This window comes from Egretta garzetta, unplaced genomic scaffold (genome assembly GCF_000687185.1).
Source record: "Egretta garzetta isolate BGI_Z169 unplaced genomic scaffold, ASM68718v1 scaffold533, whole genome shotgun sequence".
Classification (NCBI taxonomy): domain Eukaryota; kingdom Metazoa; phylum Chordata; class Aves; order Pelecaniformes; family Ardeidae; genus Egretta; species Egretta garzetta.
In genome coordinates this window covers 29,091-49,668 of record NW_009259191.1, presented here as the reverse complement: position 1 = coordinate 49,668, position 20,578 = coordinate 29,091, and the positions used below count along the sequence as shown (strand labels likewise).

Here is a 20,578-nt window from a genome sequence, read left to right as displayed (position 1 = left end):
AAACTCCTTAGTGGTGTTTATTTCCTCTTTGCAAAAATCCCCAACGCGACTGCCTGAACAGCAATTAAGGTATCAACATTTGTAGTGTGGGCCAGAGGAGCAAATACGGTTAGAAAAGCAAAGTACGTCCATCAGATGTGTGAAATCACTAGTGTAACCTCAGAGTAATTCTGCATACACAAGCCCGAGGTTGGACTTCAGACCCTGGAGCTGACTGCACTGACAAGGCTGGGACTGTATCCTGGCCAACTGGCCTTGCTGCTGTTGATGCCACGGAACCCACCATTTCATTATCCATTGGCCACTTCTTATCAGAAGTGCCGCATGAGCACAACGTCAGTATGTTGCTGACCATATTTTATTATTTGTGGCTTGTTACGATGGCAATTTAAGGAGCAAACTTATAAAAACAGACAGCATGACAGGTAGACCACATATCTACAATGGCACGTCAACAGAGTGGGCCAAAAGAGGCAGGTTTCCAAAATGTCATCTGGTCAACACTGCTGACAGGCAGCAAGCAACAGGCCCAATGGTTCATGGTTGACCCAGAAGCCCTGGAGGCGCAGGGATAAGAGTGGAACAGCAGATTGATTTCCCTTTAAGAAAGCTTGGGAGAGAAAATTGGTGCCTAAATTACACACCACCGTACCTCAAGACAGGTACGCTGGATTTACTATGAGTACGCATATGCATGTCAATGTTTTTAAGGTATTTCTTTAGAGATCATGTAAGAAAAAGCTTAATCAATCACAACATACAAATCTAAAAACTACATCTGATTGCTGGTTAAATGATGGTATTTTAGCATTTGACATTACAGAAACATGCCTCAAAATTTGCCTGATTAAAATTTTACGAGGCTACACCAGTAAATTTTACTAATACATGGCTACAAGAGCACAGGATTTAGCTAACCATACTATTGCCACCAGCTAATGAAGTGACTTTGCTCAGGTGAGGTAAGTTGGTGACGCTGTTCTGAGCACCCTGCCTACACCACCAGTCTACGATCAGTGATGGGGAACTGACTGTAAAGCGGTGCCTGAATGGCCACAGCTGGCATCACGGCGAACACCTGTACCATTAGCTGGCGGTGGTAATAGTCATCCTGTACCGAAATAACCATCAGAGGGCACTGCAAAACATGCTGTGCTAAACAGAATTGCGCAATAGCTGTGTTGGAAGCTTTCGTGTGCATGCAAGTTAAAAATCCAAAGTGGAGAAGTTCAGCTGCATAAACTGACTCATTAATGCTTTCATGCTGTTATTTACAAGTGCTTCCAGTTCTGTTTCTCTCACACACACTTCTGTTTACAGCAAAGCTATATAGATGACTTCTCTTTTTAAAACACAAAAGAATTTTCTGCTTATCTTCTTGTGGTTTTACAATGACTTATTGTTGCTATTAAGAAAACAGTAATAGAAACCGGACTCTGTATCCTGTTTGCTATTGTAATATTTGGGAAAAATTGCACAAATTGCAATAAGATCTTAAAAAAGAAAAGGTGTTGATGTTTGAACACTTGAAGTTGTCAAGTACAAGACTTATAAGAAAGCTACATGTTATGTAGCAAACCACAAAAAGACAATTTTTTTTTTCAGGCTAAAGCCTTCTATTGAGTACAGACTGCTTGTCAAATACTCCCTCTCTAGAGTAGTAATTTCATAAAGCGAGGTTATTTTTTTTTTGTTTTTAAACTTCCTGCTTCAAAGGCGAGAGTGTCTGAGATCACCTTTTCTGTGTGCTTGTAACAAGTGGAGCCAAGGTATAAGTAAATATCCTATTTGTGTATAGAACCCATAGCGCCTGGAAACCTGCCCCCAAAGTTTATGAGATTTTCCATTAGTTTTCTGAATGTCAAAGTGTGGTAGAAAAAACTCCCATTGGGGAAGAAATGTCACTGGTGCTCTCAGTGACAGGAAAACAAAAGGAAATGTGAGAAAAGACTCCAGAAGACTTGGACAAAGGTAGATTTTAGAGGAATGTATAAAAATTAATTTTCCATTCTCCCTACACAGAGTAAGTAGAGCACCTAGAGTAAGAAGTCAGGAGACATTCACATCACCACAGTGGGGACATACATTACTGGACTGCCACTGTTCTTGGCCATCCAGGGAAGGACCCACAGCAGCTCAGGGCGCAGAAGCCAGTTCCCGGTTCTGCAATGGTGGCCTCAAAGCTACAGACTCTACTCTTCCTTCAAGTTTTGTCTCCCTTATACTCAGATTTTTTGTCAGTGGCAAACCCACTCAACTAGGACAGGTTTATCACTATCTGACCTGCCCCCACCACCTTCTCTCCTAAATACTGATCTCCCCTGCTCTGGACAACTGTTCTGGTCTCCTGTTCCTCCCTCTCTATTCATTCCATTCATATCCCTCCTACTTCTAGTTCTTTCTCCTGTCCTTTATTTTGTCTTATCTCTCTGCCCTGATATCCTTTTCTTTCCTTCTGTTTTCTTCATTTCTATCAGTTTTTATAGTTTCCAGTGCTGAACCTTTCTTGGAACTCATGTGTGATGTGAATTTTACCTTCTTATTAAAGCATTAAAAAAACCCCATACCCAACATATTCCTGTTAAAATGCAATAAAAAATTCAATTATATTCTGCCTTGGACTTTTGTTGTAATCCTCATATTAAAATTTGTGTTCAGTATTAACAAAATTAAAGTCAATTTCTTTACCAATGAATTACAGGTAGCATAAATAAAGAAGAAAAAATGAACTGCAGATATTGTGCAGATACCGTGCCTTCATATTATTATATCCGTAATCGGTAAATCTTGTACTAATGAGATACAAGATTTAAATGTGAAAAATGTGTTTAGTGAATTATTGTCAATCAATGTCTGTACAACAGGATAAGAATAATCTTGAATGGCAACACACCTATTATTATAAATTCCTAACTAAGTACTTCATTACTTCAAAATGTCACTCTCAATTTATAGAGTAACAGATAAACATCTCTTGACTGTATACCTCACTGTGTTTACTTCTATGTAATTGAAACACTGTTTTCGAAAAGTCTTGTCATCACTTACCCATTCTGTGTTGTTCTGAATGGTGACTCAGTGCTGGCATAGTTCTGGTTAAGGTTGATTTTCAATCCCCGTTTAAACTTCTGTATTTAAGATACATCAATCTAATCTATTTTTGTTTTCTACCTATGATTTGAAGCTGGTCATTGGGAAAAAACCTGATTGTTGTTTCCTTGTATGTGCATATTAAGCTCTATAATACTGCTGCAAATGTAAGTGGTTACTCATGACTAATATTCAGAAAAAGGAAATGAACTGAAAATGACAGTAAACCAATAAGGAGGAGTTTTTATGAGACACCCAAATAAATACACAAAGGAGGCTTAAAATCTTTTAATCTCCGATGATGGAAGAGACACTAAAACACATCGTACCCAACTTCAATGGCTAAAGAAACATCTGGTTAATTTTGCATCCCCACTGATTTGTGGAAGCCAGTAGGTATCTGCAGTAACTTTGAACACTCACCTCATCCTTTATGTCTTCCTGCTGCTGGGCACTGAAGATCTCCATTGCAGCCATCAGCCTCATCATTAGCTCATCCACTGTTGTGTTACCTAGCAACAAAGAAAGATAGTTGAATTTCATATCATTAAAGTTATTAAACAAAAAAGAAGTAATTTTAGAATTAATCCATAAGAAATAGCCAGACTTTAAAAAAAAAAAAAAAAAAAGGACAGGTAGAAAATGCAAATATTTCAGAATGCTTTTAGTTTGCCTTTTTATTGAAAATTCGAAATCGTTTCTACAAACAAATGTTGATTATAGGCTAAAATTTTAGGTGGTTCAAATCTGAACAATTGCTTTTGTGCTTGCATGGAATAACTCTATTTTTTCTTTTAATCAGTTATGTTAGGTGAGAGGTGTATAACCATTCCTATATCTGGGCTTCCCTGACATGAAATTGATTTTACAGTTTTAGAATTCCTAGGTATAATCAGGGAGACTGAAGCAATTGCTTAGTCAGGTAACAAAAGGCACGATGTTGGCAACAGCATCCAAATGGATTGGTTTAAAAAAACAGAAAAAACCCAGAATATAGTGATCGAATGGATGTGTGCGCACACATTTTTATTCAGGTATAAGTCGTAGTAAAACACATTCTCTTCAGTGTCTTTACTTCTGATAAAACTTGTAAAGCTAATAATAGCAGAAAAGTAAGTAATCTGTGTATGTATCAAGAAATACAGCACATGCACAGGGAAATAGATACCTCCTCACATTTTTCTACCAGCGTGCCTCCAGTCTTCAGTAAGACTGAAAGATTAGTTTAATTTCCTACCAATATGCGCTCAGTCTTTGTTTTCTCTTCTTAAACTGAAGACCAGATGACCCATTAGAGACACTTGTCATAGTAGTTAAAAGGTCTTAGACCATGGGAAATGGTCTAAAACTATAAACTCTTAACACCTGCCAACCTAACCAGTCTTTGGACGTGCGCAGAACAATACCAACGAGAGCTAGACTTATACTGGTGATACTGGTCAGTATTTTAAAAGGAGTAAACTAACCAGAAGCCACAGTACCACTAAAGAAAACAAAACTGTTCCCATAGTTTCCAAGACCGGGAAAAAATAAAAATAAAAAGCACACTTAGACAGTCTGCATTTCAATAAACGCCACTGGGCCTAAAGTTTCTATATTGTTGTCTCTCTTCTGTAAACATGCCTTCTCACCCAGGCCTGAAAAGCCCTCATCGTTCCTAGTCCTAGCATTTGCTACCTTAGCAGACAATGTTACCCTGCACGCTACAACATGCATGACTTCAGAGGCTACCATTCATTTGAGGGCATATTGTTAAAAGATACCAGTGTCCCAATTCATGGGAAAATAACAAGCACAGCACATTTGATTTTTGTTAAAAGATAGATTTAAGTAAGGCTGCAACAGATATCAGTTAGTTCAAAAGATTGCTTGCAGAAAACCTGAAAAATCATTAAAACTTAATGAATGTAATGAAATAATTTGGATTATTTTATAATACAAAGCTGCATTGTATTATGACTGAGTCACCAAGTTGCTAAAACAGTTAAGTCATTTAAGCCAGTAAGCACCACTGACTTCAGTGGGATAACACAGGCACGTACAGTTATACACATGCTGAACTATGCTGCAGAGCTATAAAACCAAGAAAATCTGTTTATAAGGTTATTTGTATGAAATAAGTTTTCTAAGGGACAGAAGTACCATGAATTAGAGTTCTGCTGTACCTTGCACTAAGGAGACAAAATCCATGCAAAAGTCACAATTTTGGCCATAGGAAGGAGCACTGCAGATTCCTCAAGAAAACAATTAATCCCATACACAGAAAAAAACAGTAATGTGGCCAGCAAAAGGCAGTGTTTCCTGAGGCTGAATCTCCTCAGGAAAATAAGAGGATTATAGGAAAGCTTGCTAGATATAAGCAATAAATAAATGAGGACACAGTGTCATGAAGGTAAACTTGTGGAGAAAGCAGAAGAAATGAGAGGCAGCCATTCTTTGATGTATTTTAATTTGAAGAGTTACTGAGAACAGCAGTCAAAGGGCATCACTCCAGATCTAAGTCATCTTGCTGTCAGTGAAATCAGAGGAATGGTTATGCCAGAAAGAACTGCTCACGTAAGCCAGAAAGCTTCATTTATGTGAGATTATATTAGCAACTTAAAATTCTGATCCAATTTGGGGTCTCAACACTGCAGGCAGGTCTGAAAAAGCAACTCGCGTTCAAACATTAGCCCACCACATGCAACAGGAGTCCATATGTTAATGAGGAACTACACATAGAGAACTAAATGCATTCTGGCACTACACAAGAACTGCAGCCAAAATCTTTTGGAAATCAGTAATTTATACGGATATAAATTTGGAAAACTAAGTGTAGCTCCTTATTTAGGAGATTTGGCTTCTACTTTAAAAAACCTGAAAAATTTAAACTATGATTCTACTACAGTCATGGCAACTTCAATCTCTAATACTATTTTAATTAACGCATTTATGAATAGTAGCTATTTATACCATGGTAACTGAAAGTTTCTTGTGTGAAATAAATTCATATTCTGAACATCTTAAAAAAGAAACAGTTAGCAAAGATGTCTTCTAACATTTTCAATACTCACATAAGAACTACTTTTCAAATAAAGCAAGAACTGTACCTTGTATTACATTCAATACTTCATTAGATGATCGTTTTCCCATAATAATAAGGAAAAGTGGAAACTGGTCTGTCTTCTGAGTTCGAATTGTCTGGGCTACAACACTCCCGAAGTGTCTAGTGCACATCGTCAGAAACCTATGTGGGGGAAAAAAGTTAACATTGTAGACATGGTTTTGAAGTTAGTTTAAAAAAAATTATGCTAAATTCAGCAGTTTAACTGAGTGTTATCTACTGATTAACATCTAGGCTTCTGCATTCAATTCTAGAGCTCTTTCTCCCTTTTTTATAATTAAATTATGAGAATATTTACAAATATGATAGATCCCAGATTGTCTAAATTAAAACAATTAATAACTGGTTGAGACAGTGCTTTCTTTGATGGAGAATTCCATTTGCTGATACGCTACTCTGCAGGCTAGAATTCAAAATGAAGCCCCCCAAAATAATCACGCTAAATCAATTGTTAAAAACTTCTAAAGAGAAACTAAGTAGAGCCATAATGTAGTAAACGTGATGAAGTATAAAAATAGTATAATTTAATACAAAAGCATAATTTAATAATGAAACATCAAGAAATTGTTTTTATCAGTCATAGAATTAAAATGTGGTACTTCAGAATTGTATTTTCTTTTGTACTAGTGCCCTGCCAGTGACATACTTAGCAGCATGGTCTAAAAACAATAATTCTAAGCTTTTGACCAAAAAAGCTCTGGGATATTAGCATACAGAAGTCTAGCATTAGTATTCTTAACACGATCTTGAATAAATGAAAAAACTGATAAAGCTTTTCTCTTCCATTAGAGGACTGTTTGAAATTAGCATTTCTTTCAAGAGAAAAGGGTAGCTTATGATATGTTTTCAGATCTGATGGTAAAAAGTAAATGTCATAATAATAATGAATTATGAAAGACCAAATGCAAATATAGAATGCTTTAATAAGATCCAATTTAATAAAGTCTGTAAAAATAATGGACTTTTAATAACACGGGTCACAAAAGGCAAAACAGTGGAAATTCTGAGGACTAGCCACTGGTACAGGCTTATTAATTCTTAATTATGTTCATGAAAGGCAACTTAAATCGTGTGTTTTCTTATGCCTTATGATAATATTTTAGGTAACAACTACTCTGAAATGTATGCTCTAACTGAAGAGCAAAGTCCTGTTGTCACATGCATTAGAAGCCAAATCTATTTGAAAAGACAAACTGCATTAAAATGTCAAGTGCTCCAAATCATTTCTATCTCAAAGATACTGAAAAGATACAAAATTGTAATTTTTTTAATCAATATCTATTGTATCTAATAAAATGGCTAACAATTGATAAGACTGATGAGTACAACACTGGGCTTGCTTGAGGCACCTGAAGCATTATAAAAACCCTCCTCAGAGGCAATTTGTATTGTAACTATGGCCATAGCTGGATGGAAGGCAATAAGCAGGTATAGCTAGCAAGTATTCTGAAGCCATAAACGTTACTGGCAAATACCTTTCCCTGCCTCCTTGATTCTCTGTCTTTTGCTATTCAGAACTATCACACAGAAAGACAATGTCAAAAAAGCCAAATAGGTACTGCTATATCAGAAATAGCTACACAGAGACATACCATCTGGTAAAGATAAAGTGTCCATAAAGTCTGGACAATATAAATTCTTAAGCTAAACAATATATGGTTTTGATTTTTGCTTTTCAATGTGGGAATACATAAGTGAAATCTTGGCCACACAGGAGTCAATGGTGATCTTTCATGACTTATGTGCCTTCAAGGTTTCACTCTTGAAAGTAATTAAGAAAGGAGTCAATTTAACTGAATTCCTGAAACTTGTGTATTAAAACTGTTTAACAGCCTTCAACATGCCACAGAAGAAAAGCACTCAAGTTTCATGTGAAAACAAAACATTTAACTGGAGTTGAAAAAGTGCTGTAGAGAATACTGCTAGAAGGAATGAAACTAAGAGACTATTACAATACTAGTTGCACTTGTCAAAGGTGTTGGTTTGGGGGTTTTTTTTTAGCCTAGTCAACCCATAACTCAGTCTCAAAATATGGCTTTTATAGGTATGGATTTTGTATGCAGAGAATTCTGAATGAAGTAGGTATTTCAGTACATTTAAAGATCTCCCAAATAATTTTTTCCAGGAGAGGAATTTTTATACATGGAACTTCTGGCTGACTACATAGAACTTAACAGACTATGATACCTCAGGGTCCTCTCTAACCAAGGTCAGGAACAGGTTTCAGCTCCCTGGCTTCAGAAGATGGCACGTCACTCCAGGCTGTTGTAAGGGTACATATACTTTCCTGGTTGAGTAATAGCAGAACAGATGCCAGATGCCAACATCTTCCATCATGATGTTGGGTTTTTTTTCCTGGGGCCACTTCTTGAAGTCCCTAGTGCCATCCGCCCTGCTCTTTCACATCTCCTCCCTTCCTCTGCTGCTGTTGCAATTCGCTCAGCTCGCAGGGAGAGAGGCCAGCTCACTCACCCACCAGTTACAAGAGCAGCACATCCCAGTTCTGTCCTGAATGCCACAGATTTGCCACCGCTGCCATCAGGCAGCCTTTATCTTTGTTGGGGGAGGAGTGAGAAACAACTCTTCCCAGCACTTCCAACTTTGAAGAATGAATGTCCAGATTGCAGCATGGGCAGCTGCGATGAGGATGTTTGTGGGGGATGAATGACCAGCTGGTGGTTATCAATGCGTCTCTTCAGCGCAGAGCAAATACGTATGAGAAACTCTTCTCATGAACATGATCCATCAAAACAGACCCTGCCCTTTGGAATCAAGTAAGACCTTACTTGTCTGTTGAATTAAAATGTAGTAAAGCTAACAAAAATGTGAAGGTACTCCAATGATGCAACACTGAATAAAGAGATAGCAGCAGTGATCTCCAGCGCCTGCACCGTGTAACTCCTGTTCACCAGCATTTACTCACTCACACACATGCTCTTCGCCAGGTCAGTGGTAAGTGCTCAGCAATTACTTGTAACACATCTCTTTCTTTTCATTTTACCAGATGGGTAGGAATTGAATTTTCATTCATGACCTCTGTTCAGTTTTTCTCATGCCTTTTAATAGATTTTGCAACTACTTCACTAATTTTGCCTTTTTTTTTCTTTTCTACCTTTACTGACTCTGTATTTGCAGACCTTTTTACTTTCTTCCACATTCATATCCAGCAAAAAAAGAAATCTCCTCTGTGCTAATATTTACTACCAGAAGTATGCGAGTAGGACCAAAACAACTTGGTGCAATAAGCAGTATCTTACTGTGTACATCACTAACAACGGATTTTCTTACTTTCATCTAAACAGAATTGTGCCAGATCTTTCAGTGGCATCTCCAGAGCTGCCAAGAGAACTGCCTGTGGAGTGCATCAAAGAGCCAGATGTCCCTCTGGGGAGAACTGTTTTCCACAACATGCTGGATTACTGTGATCTCCAACCAAAAGTGGAAATAGAGGAATGCTGCCAGAAAGGGAGGGCAAATGGCACGCTACTAGTCCTTTTATTTTTAAATTACAAAAATATTCAAGGAGGGAGAAGGATGAGAAAGGCAAAAAAGCATTTTATGAGGGAAAAATCCATTAAAAAAAATCTCGAAAGATACAAGAATAAAGTTTGTGAAAGAAAATAATAGTCTTGGCAGACAGCATCATTTCTTTACTTCTTTCATGACTTGCTAGCAATGAAACCAGTACTTATTAAAGCTACAGAGTAAGCATCGACACTAGGCATGGCTTGACGAATACAGAAACAAACCCTAAAAAAATGACAAATGCATCTTAATTTTTTAAATGTAGATTGAACAGGTATTAATTCTTAGGTCAGACATAGTTCCCTCCTTGCTTAAAAGTGGCACACAGGAAAAATTATTCTGTTGAAATGAAGATGTTAATTTGGGGCATTGCTGATCGCTGCATAGCAGTTATTCCTCCACATGCATAACCTGTGAAAGAGTTATCGCGTTTGTAGCACGTTCGTTTCCCAGAGAAGAATGTTGTCATTCCCTACCAGCTAATGTGTGACACTTTATATTAAAATATACTCCTGGCATAACTTTTTTAGTAATTTTATCATAAAATGCCATTTATTTAATGTTACTTAAAAAAAGCACCCAGAAGGCAATTATGAAAAAATAACAGCTTTAAAAATCTACTGAAAAAAGTTTAAAATATTACTGAGGCTCAAAACCAAAGGGAATACTTATTACCCCTTAAGTCTGCGGCCTACCATGGCTTCTAATCTCAGATATGCTATGCAGAAGTTTGTAAATGCTGAGGTTTAGCAATAACATCTTTTTGTGAGAACATGCAGCTTTTAATTTTTAACAGCAAAATTGGCCACCTCTGGCCAAAGTGCCGATCGTCAAAAGTGTTGATCTTAGAGCTCAATATTTTTTGATCTCTGGAAAGCTTTTGATCTATATGATACATATTTACACCACAAAATATGTATTGCCTTGTTGGGGGGTAGCCCAAAGGAGAAAGCCAACCCCTGGGTGGGAGATAGCAGCTGTTCCTGACGGGAGGTGTTTCATCGTTACAATGACTGGGATCACCTCATTGTTTCTTTATGTATCTCCTGCCCATGTATTATGTTGTTTCACATTTCTGTTATTCCTATGTACAGGATCTACTGCAGTTAATCCGTGATTATGCAAGATCCCTCCTTACCACACCGTGAATATGAAAAAACAAACAAACGGTGATGCTAAATACTTTAGAAAAGCATAAATTTTCCTTTAATATTTCAATTTAAACAACTTAGTAAGCTAAGAGCATCTCTGGTGCCCAGTCCCTAAAGGGAGCACAAGACAGAGGCATTTGTTGGCTCCCAAACTGTCATGTTGTACTTTCCAATGGGAACTGGTTCAAAGTGATTCCTACTCTTACCTAGTAGAGGAAGAATTTACAAAGAATTGAAGAAGTGAGGAGGGATTATAGGAAGAACTTAGCAAAAAATTGATGATTCTGAGCAATAAGTCCTCTGCATTTCCATTAAAAATCACTACGCAATGCAGCACTGCTGCCTGCTGCCCTTGGCCTTGATCCAGCAGAAGGACTCTGAAAGAGCAGAGGAATTCAGTCTCCTTTCTCTTTCCACTCGGAAAAGTGGCAACTAGCATGGCTTTGAAAGACATGGACACAACCTACCAGTCAACACTGAACCCAAATATTAACTTCTTGATGCCCGTCCCCCACTGTGGTATTAATTTTCAGTTTCCTACTGGAATCAAACTGATCATACAACCTGATCGGATGAGTAGCCCTGCATACAACCCCAAACGAATCTATCTTCTCAAGACATTATGAAAAAAAAAAAAAAAAAAAGTCAAGCAGTCACAGCATAGTATAGTTGCATAAAGAGTAACTAAATCTAAAATGCTAATTCTAGCTCTTTTTTGTTAACCAAGTAAACCTGCAGACGGAAACTAATGCAGAGCAAGCTGCATATGGTACATTGTAGTGTACTCCTGCAGTGTGCAAAGAGGGACACCTGATGCTACATTTTGAATGTTTTTTTGTACATTCAAACAAAAATTGAAAGCTCTCCTTTGCTTTTGCTTTTCTTAAACTCTCCCCAGCACCTTCAGGTGTATTAATAGTTGTATTAGAAAATCTGTCTAGTGCACTAAAGGGCAAATTCTCTTCCATACAGAGAGAACTCTGCTCTCAAATGTATGGATAAAATGTAATAAAATACATATAAAAAATTGCAGAGAATTTTAGATAAATTTTTCCTTATTTTCTGTACCAACATAAATAACAGAGATCTGGTTATTTGTTACAGTCTTACTCATATAAATATTCCTGTAGTTACTTTTAATTTTTTCACACCGGTGGGAAAACTTTGGAAAAGTTCTTCCTAAAATGAGGCCCTTTAGGTACATGGGTACCGACTGTGCTTCTTGCAAAGGACTTTTTAACAGAAAGGCTGCACTGGACATATTTTTTGCTATCTCATCTCAGACCTGAAGTCCTGCTCAAAAAGCAGCAGCAGGACAAAACCTGATAACCTTTTCTAAAATACCCTTTCAGTTTGAACTGGTGTTCAGTCTGCAACAGGATGATTTTGGGCCAAAGAGGTGTGATTTATTTATGGCCAGATAATTCCCAAGGCTAACCTTACTTTAAGAAACTTTAAAACTTCAGAAATGGCTGTGAAAAAAAAAAATTGCTTCTTTCTTGAATGAAAAAAAACCAATGATGAATATTAAATATGCAAGGTTTCTGATTAGTTTAATAATAATTATATACTGTGTAAAGTCAACATAAGACTCATTAAAATGTTAATGTAAAAATAACATTTTTGTATTAGGTATTTTTTTTTTTTTTAAAAGTAAAAGCTGATGTTGTAAAATGGTATATTAAAATAAGCTTGCTATCCATAGTCTCCGTCATACAGTGTTACTGTCTTATCCACATTGGTAGGGTCATAACTGTTGACTCAAACACAAGGGGGAATGAGCAGCAGATACAAGGCATGGTTTAAAGATACATGAAGCAGCTTGAATCAAATGATGTGGATATCCTCTTTAGTATCCACAAGTTAAATATCCAGGGATTCAGATGTAAAAAAGCATGATTTTATCCACTTTTTCTTTATGCGAGAGTAAAGCCTAGATGAGTAGGTTATCTATCTCTTCATAAAACATGGAAGATCTAATTTCATCCTGCAAGGTTCAAACAGATTAGGTAAATACTTTATAACCCCGTTTAGTCTAAAACACATCCCTCTAGAAACTCATTAATCCATCCTTTCAGATACCACTGGCCACCAGACAAAATCATTGGTAAAAGTATAAATAAAATATACCTGGACCCCTTGCTAAAACGCTGTACTAAAAATGGAAAACATGGGAAGCACTGGCATATCAGTGGTAGCTTTGATTATTGCTTATCATAGTAGAAAGGCCTGTAATATATGATTTGCTAAGGAATATCCAAGGCTTGCTACAAGTAGATTTAATAACCTAGATAAGAACAGAGAGTATGTTTAGTTACATTACAGATGTTAGTAAAGTGGGAGAAGCTACAAACACATTGGAAGTTAGTAAAGAATTCAGATTAATCTTCACAAATCAGAGAAATGTCCTGACAAGTAAAATGCAATTCAACAAGGTCAATGAAAGCCTTGGAGTAGGAGGAACAATTGCACAAACACAGAACAAGAATCAAGCAGTAAGGGAAGAAGAAAAGTCATGATGTGAAGAAGACAAGCATCATATTGGGGTGAGTAAACAGATGCATGGTTTGTACAACATGAAATAATCCTCTTTCTGTATTTAGCACTGAGAAGGCAATTTTAGGCACAGTGCATCAGTAAAAGCGCGGACCAATTACTGAAGGACCACATGAAGGTTGCATTAACAAATGTCTCCAAAAGGACAAGCTCCAAGGAAAGGCTGAAGGAATCACGGTTGCTTAGTCTAGGAAAATCTCAGGAAAAAATAGCACCATTTAAGGCCAAAGAACACAACAGCAGAAAGGAAGACAATACCTCGTTCTACACTGAGCGGACCAAGATATAATTGTCATTGATTGCTGCAAGAGAAACTTTGGTTAAATGTTAGTGTGAACTGCCTAAAGGCAGTGACAGTCAAATACTGGAGAAACGTCATGGAGAAATGCTGAGAAACCTCCCTCACACCAAAGATTAGATCAGCCATTGGTCAGGAATGACGCAGGTACAGTCGAACCTCCTGGCCAAGCATGGACTGACCACTGTTATTTGCAGCTCTAAGACCCACAGTCAGAACGGTGACAAAAAGGAGACCAGAGAGGTGAAAGCAGAGTCATCCTAACCTAAAGGAAGAAGATGAACACCAGCACTTCTGCAGAGAGCTTTGCCCCGATCGGGCACCCAGCAGTACCTAAGAAATTCATTCATGCCTTGCAGCTGCATTTTGGTACCAATGATTCTGACTCCGCCAGCAAAATGATTTCTTCTGAAGGTTGATTTAGATGCATAGATGCATCTGAATGTCTCTACAGCTCCAATCCCATCCAGCATTAGACTTCACTGGTGAAGTTGTGAACTCTGGTATTTAGATGGGACTTCCTTCTCCTTCCTCAAAGCAGCCCAACAATTCTGTCTTGACTACCTGTTCTTCTGCCTTCACCTCTTTTGCACAGGACACTACAGAGTTTTTATTCTTTCACCTTTTCTGTTCAACAAGCTTAATAAACTATGCTGTAGTTTAAGTACAGTGGGATAGAACTTGCTTTAGGATTTGATTTTATAGTGAGGACTTAATATATGTACTCACAAATGTATCAGTTTAGTTAATTCCTGTAGTTATAATAATTTTTTTTCAGATGACCTTAAAGCATCGCTATAGGCATACAAAATGATGCACTGAAAACCTTAAACACGTCAACAGAGAGACTACTTTCTATTTATAGTTGAATATTACAGACACATCCATATCTTACTAATCATGATCAGATTAAAATGCATTCTCTGCTGGTTTTTAGTTTTCCAAATTTGGACATTTTTAGACTACTAACATGAAATTACCTTGAAGTATATAAATATTTAAGCAGGGATAGTTTACCTTTTCTGGTGGGTGTACAATAAACAGTTTAACCATCATCTATATACAGGCTGTTTTGTTCTCCATCTAAAGAGACAATCACCTTTTATCCTTTCCCTTTTTTCTTCATTTCAGTGCTATTAGGAAACTATTCACAAGTGCAACCCCGAACAATACTATGCAGTAATTATGACTAGATGACAAAGAGATGTGAACAATTACTGAGCCCATTTTGAAACCCTACACTAATAAAGTCATTAGATGCTGCCCTTGCCATGAGCCTTCTAAAAGCTTCTGAAGTTACAAGAACACACGGCATTGTTCGTTAGGACAATTGCTGCTGGCAGAATGCAAACCTTGAGTTAAACCATGCTGCAAATTGATCTTGACATTCTGTTAAGACCGCCACTAAAATCAAAAGCAAAGGAGAAAAGGAGAAAATGAGCGGGTGGGATGTAATCATGGAACAGAAGGGTTCCCTCCTCACCTTCTTTCCTCTTCCTCCTCAAAACAAACCATATAGAAAATGACAAACTTGCCTGGTGCTTGAGAACCTTTATTTTTAAAACATTAATTAGGCTTTTGACCTGTTTTTATTGACTGGCACTGTATTGCTATTAAAGTAAATTAAATAAAATATTTCAAAATACAATAGAAAAGGTTTTCACACTGTTCTGTGAAACCTGTTAAGGATTTAGTGCCCGAGGAACACGTCCAACAGTTTTGCAAGCAACGTATACAGAATCTACGGTCACTCCTGAAGAGGCAGTGAGAAATTAACTCACCAAGTCCAGCTCTCACAGACCCCACACCTGCAATATATTTGCTGAAGGATCAAATAGGATTGGGGAGCTGGAGTAATATGGTCAACTGGTCTTCATCCAGGCATGCATCATTCAGTAGGTTAGTATTAAGGGTCAGCAACTGTGAATATGGCTAATTACTTGATGACGGAAATTGCAGGTGAAGACAACCTGCTGCTGAGAAGCACTTCAGTCAATTAACTCTTTCCTAAGCTTAAGCAAAGTGAAAAACTATCATTTGAACATTAAAACTGATAAGTACCTGTCATCAGAGCTGAGAAAAGTTGGAAACACCTCTAAATACAGCGCCCAAGGGCAACGATATCAAAAGCTAAAAAGCTGCTACAGACATTTGAGTCACTGTTTTATGGTTTTGGCATTGCTTTGCTTGGCAAACATTATGTACATTGGAAATCTGTTAATATTATGCATAATCTATGTTTGTAAATACTGTGTGTACAAACATAAGGGTATGTGTGCATGTGTAGGTATATATGTTTGTATATATATTCACTATATATCTGTCCTGGATACAAATATATTATATTAATGTATATTCATGAATTAACAAAAATAGTTGGGCATGTGCTTGCATACATATATATGCACATATATATACACACACCTCCCATACACATGCCCATAATTATATTAGAATAATGGTATTTAGTCAATTCTTTGAAGTCAGAAAGTGCCAGAACTATAGCTGCTCCTGTCTGGCTCTCCTGCTTATCTATCCCATAGCCTCTCTGGGAACCTGAGGCATTGCTTAGCCCAGGCGCTGGCCCGATGCAGCTGTTGGGCTGCTGCAGCCACTTGCTCAGACCCAAAGGTAGGGCCAGAATTGTCAACACCGCTGCCGTCAAACACCACTGCTACTGCCCTGACACCTCGCGTAAGCATATTTCTGCTCTTTGGGGTGGCATGGTAGCAAATCTCCACATCAAACAAGGGAAGGCAAACAGTGATTTTTAAGCTCGTGATTCACCCCAAACTGAATGGAATATAACGAGAAAGTGCAAGATATACCTCTAGCTTTGTGGTTTGGTTTTGTTTGCTTGGTTTTGGTTTGGTTTTTTTTTTCCCCTTTGATCACGGACAACACGAATTACAAGAATATTCCAAACAGTTGCTCACTAAACTGAAGTCTAAACTATAGGCAATAAAGCTTTCACATAGATTCCTTAACAGTATTATAAAAACATTACATTATTTTCCTAAATGAAGGCTCAATATTTTATTATATTATTTTGTGCCTATTATGATTTTTTTTTTCTAGCAATGAAAAGATTCATAATTTGCAGCACTTACTCAAAGTAATTCCTCCCTTTCCTGCAAACCTTATGTCAGAGGCAATTATAAGCTCTGGAAGCCGAAACAGAACATCCTCTTAACTGTAATAACTAGAGTTCTCCTTCAGTTTGACAAAGTAATAGTCCTGGGTGGCTGTAGTTAGAAATTTTAAAAAATCTGACTCCCAAAGTCATAATGTTTATGCTCTTGCACTACTGCTAACAGTCACCCTGGTGCCTGCACACAGCGTTTTACTTTTAGTCCTACCTACGGAACTCTCATCACTCTGTTGCAATGGGTGTTGAAGAACAAGATTGAGAGATTCCAGCTGAGAAGTGCTAGTGTACAGAAAAGCAGGATTCAAAGCATGTCCCTAGAACAGTTCCAGCCGAGAAACATATTAAAAATCAGGAAAAATGACAAGATATTGGAGCTGGTTTTGTTCTACAGTGTTTAGGATGGACCCCCCATTTCATTAATGAGAAAAATGGAAACTACTATTAAGACTGGTTTGGGAACAGAGTGAAATCCACAGATGTAAGAAAGAGGACAGCAAAGAGTAAGAAAAAAAACCCCCAGAATATTCAAGATTTTTTTGCTTCTATGAGGAAAGTATTTATATCTGGTTGAATTTATTCATGCCATGCTAGAGCACTGAAAACCTGTCTTTTACTACTGACATTGAGGTGTCCCTGTTGATTGCTGGAAATACAGTGGGCCCAATTCCTCTGCCTTCCCACCCTGGCTTTTCAACTAATGCAATTGTAACAGTACAAGTAAGTTGTTCTTGGGCTACATCAGCATGCAAAAAGCAGTTCCTCCTGTTGTTGCCGTTGTCTTCTCACCATTCAAATAAAAAGCTACACGCAACAGATTCATAGGGATACAGAACAGAACAGGTTCCAAGACCACTGTCATCATGTCACATGATGAAGGGTAGTAATTAAACAGAGGTACTGAGTGTTTATTTATGGGAATGCCCACAGTGCATTGGCACTTTCCAAAGGGAGAAGGAAGCATCGTGCCCCCTCCGAAGAAATCACAGTTTAAGGAGCAGGATGTGACACTAAACACAAATGAGAAATTATTCTAATTTGAGCCAGCATGCCTTGTTTACCCCTCACTATTTTTTGACCTCACTGTTAATATGACAGTTTCTCTGTTGTTGTTAATAGAAAGCAAAAAATGAAGGCTTAAAAAACCCTATCGTACTGCACAACTGGTGACTAGGTTCATTGAGAATAGCTATAAAGCCTTAAACAAGCCCTCTATTTTGTGTTTTAAGAAGTGTCATAAGGAGTTAATAGGACACAGCTGTACAGGCTCTTTCTAATAAGCAGCTTCTGTCGCTTTGGTCACCACAGGTGTCTCTGTAACCTGCAAACTCTTATTACTAGTGTATCAAAGTTGTGCTACTTAATAGATTTCTTTAGTAAAACACAACAAAGCAATTACATGGCTGTTGATCGTCAGTCATAAAAAACCCCTCAAACACAGTTTTTCAAAAGAAACTACACTGCAATTTTTTGTCATTGTAAAATAAAAGAAACTAGAGAATTAAATAGAAAAGTGAACAATAGAACAGCAGGTAGTCAACTGAACTTAGCCACTACAGATGGTTTAGAAATAGTGTTTCCTTCTACACCAACTTGTGGGATAAAAGAAAAGGAGGCTCCTTACTGCCCATGAATGGCAATACCAAAAGACTTAAGCAACTTTCCAGTCTATGTATTTGGTCCCATGAAAGAACCTAGATGTTTCTTTTTCCTCTCTCCTTTTTTAAAAAACTTTTTATCTGTTTTTGTGACTGCTTTTTTCCATAATCTTTAACTCTTCTCTAGAATAACTTAAACTAGGAACATAGCTGCTGATCCGTCCAACGACAAAATACAGAAGGTCAAGTGAGGAATTTCTGTGAAACACAAGTGTCATTTTAAAAGTGTACTACAAAAAGAGATTGTTCTGTTCTCCATGCCCACTTTCAGTAAAGAAATATTAACTGTAATTTACATATTTAAGAATAGGAATGCACGAATGCTCTATTCTAGCAAGCCACAAGAGAAAGAAACATACATATGTACTTTTAACTGTTCAATATTCAACTGAATTCTATCAAAAAAGTGGCAGCCTTATCCCAGCCCAAACGACTGTTACATCTTCTGTTCAAAAGTTCGGATAACTCTCATTATAGTAACATACACAAGACATTGTCCTGGCAAGCAGTCGCCTTCTGTGTAAATAAAGGTGTTGAAATAAGGTCCAAGTTAGAAAACCAAACAAGTCTGATTTCTAAATATAATAAGTATAATAATAAAATCATTACTTTCAATTGATTACGATCAACCAATAAATAACTAAAGGATAGAGAAGTCTTACTATAAAGATAAGAAAATTTGTTGGTAACGCACAAAACCTGTAGAAGGAGGTGGAATCTACAGTTTTTAAATTTCTTTACTCATCAGCAAAATGATGGCATCTCTAAGATATAGGATAGCTTTTATTATATTAAAACTTATCAAAATATCTGAACATAACCAAAGGAATGTTCTGTAAGAAAACTGTAGTTCAAAAAAGTTCATATGAATTGCAAGCTTCTAATTTTTTGCATAATCTGATTTTAATACTAATTAATCACATGAATTTTATGTTTAATAAGATTTTCAGTAACAGCAGTAGTTATTATTCCAGACAGTTCTAATGCAGTTACACCTACGTACCTACAATTAGCGTCACATAATATTACAGCACTGCAATGCAAAACTGTGAACACACGTTCCTAGAACTATATTTGCAACATGAACTCAAAAAAAATTAAGATTCTTCAACTATTTTTTCCTGCACAGGAATAAGAAGTCACTTTGTAATGAAAACAAGGATGGTCCAATTCTCAGGGAACATCAGCCAGCACAGCTTCATTGATCAGCTAAGAACGAGCATGAAGTTTTTAGTTCAAATAGTTATCAAGCAATGAAAGATTTGATACACAGAGATGACACAGAGATAAGGGTCTTCCTCAAGAGAAAAGCTGCTCCACTCACTGTCCAAAGAGTCTTACCTTGCTCTGTTTGCTTCTTTTGTCATGTCCCATGCCCAGGTTATGAAGTTCTGACTCAGATAGGAGACAATAGATTCAGCACAAAGCATTTGCGAGCAGAAGACGTTGGTTAGTACACTTTCATCGTGGTGGAGGTAGATAGCAAGAAGCTTTCTCTGAAAAGACATGAGAAAAGATCAGCGAAAACTTCCTCAGGCTATTTAGTAATTTAAGATTACTGCTACAGATTTGTGTGTTAGTATGCCCTATGGTGTTTACTGAGGGTGCGAGTATCTCAACGTGCACACACAGGGTAAAAAAATTCAGTAGATTTCAAGTCAAATGGTCCGTCCTTCCAAATCTGTAAATCTTCTCAGTGCTTCCTAATATTTTATTTTGGGTACCAAAACACGATACATTATATGCTTAGAACATGAAAATAACAACATTTGAACAAAATCCAAAAACCTTATTAAGGCTTAGCTTAAGAAATGAGGGGACTTTTTTGGCTTGTGCCCAATAAAGTTAACATTTGGAACAATTCCCTGAGCAAGGAACAAACCTCTTGACACAACAGCATCTACAATACAAACCGATTACAAACAACCTTAAAAAATGACAGTGTATTGTTATCAACCCATCTGTAGGCAAATAAAGAGGAAAATGAGTCAGTAACAACACAGCTGCCTACAGTCCCAAAGCCTGCAACGCTACATTCTGGATGTTTTG

The 20,578-nt window shown here is 37.2% G+C and overlaps 1 protein-coding gene across 1 annotated transcript in view; it reads right to left on the bottom strand.

The window, feature by feature from the left end:
* LOC104123497 (FAS-associated factor 1) overlaps positions 1–20,578 on the bottom strand; it is a 70,440-nt gene that overhangs the window by 28,031 nt on the left and 21,831 nt on the right. Inside the window, exons 6-8 of the mRNA XM_035891344.1 lie at positions 19,871–20,025; positions 6,180–6,316; positions 3,514–3,602 (exon numbers count right to left, since the gene is read on the bottom strand). Coding sequence (XP_035747237.1) covers positions 3,514–3,602; positions 6,180–6,316; positions 19,871–20,025 — 381 coding nt within the window. The remainder of the gene's footprint in view (positions 1–3,513; positions 3,603–6,179; positions 6,317–19,870; positions 20,026–20,578) is intronic.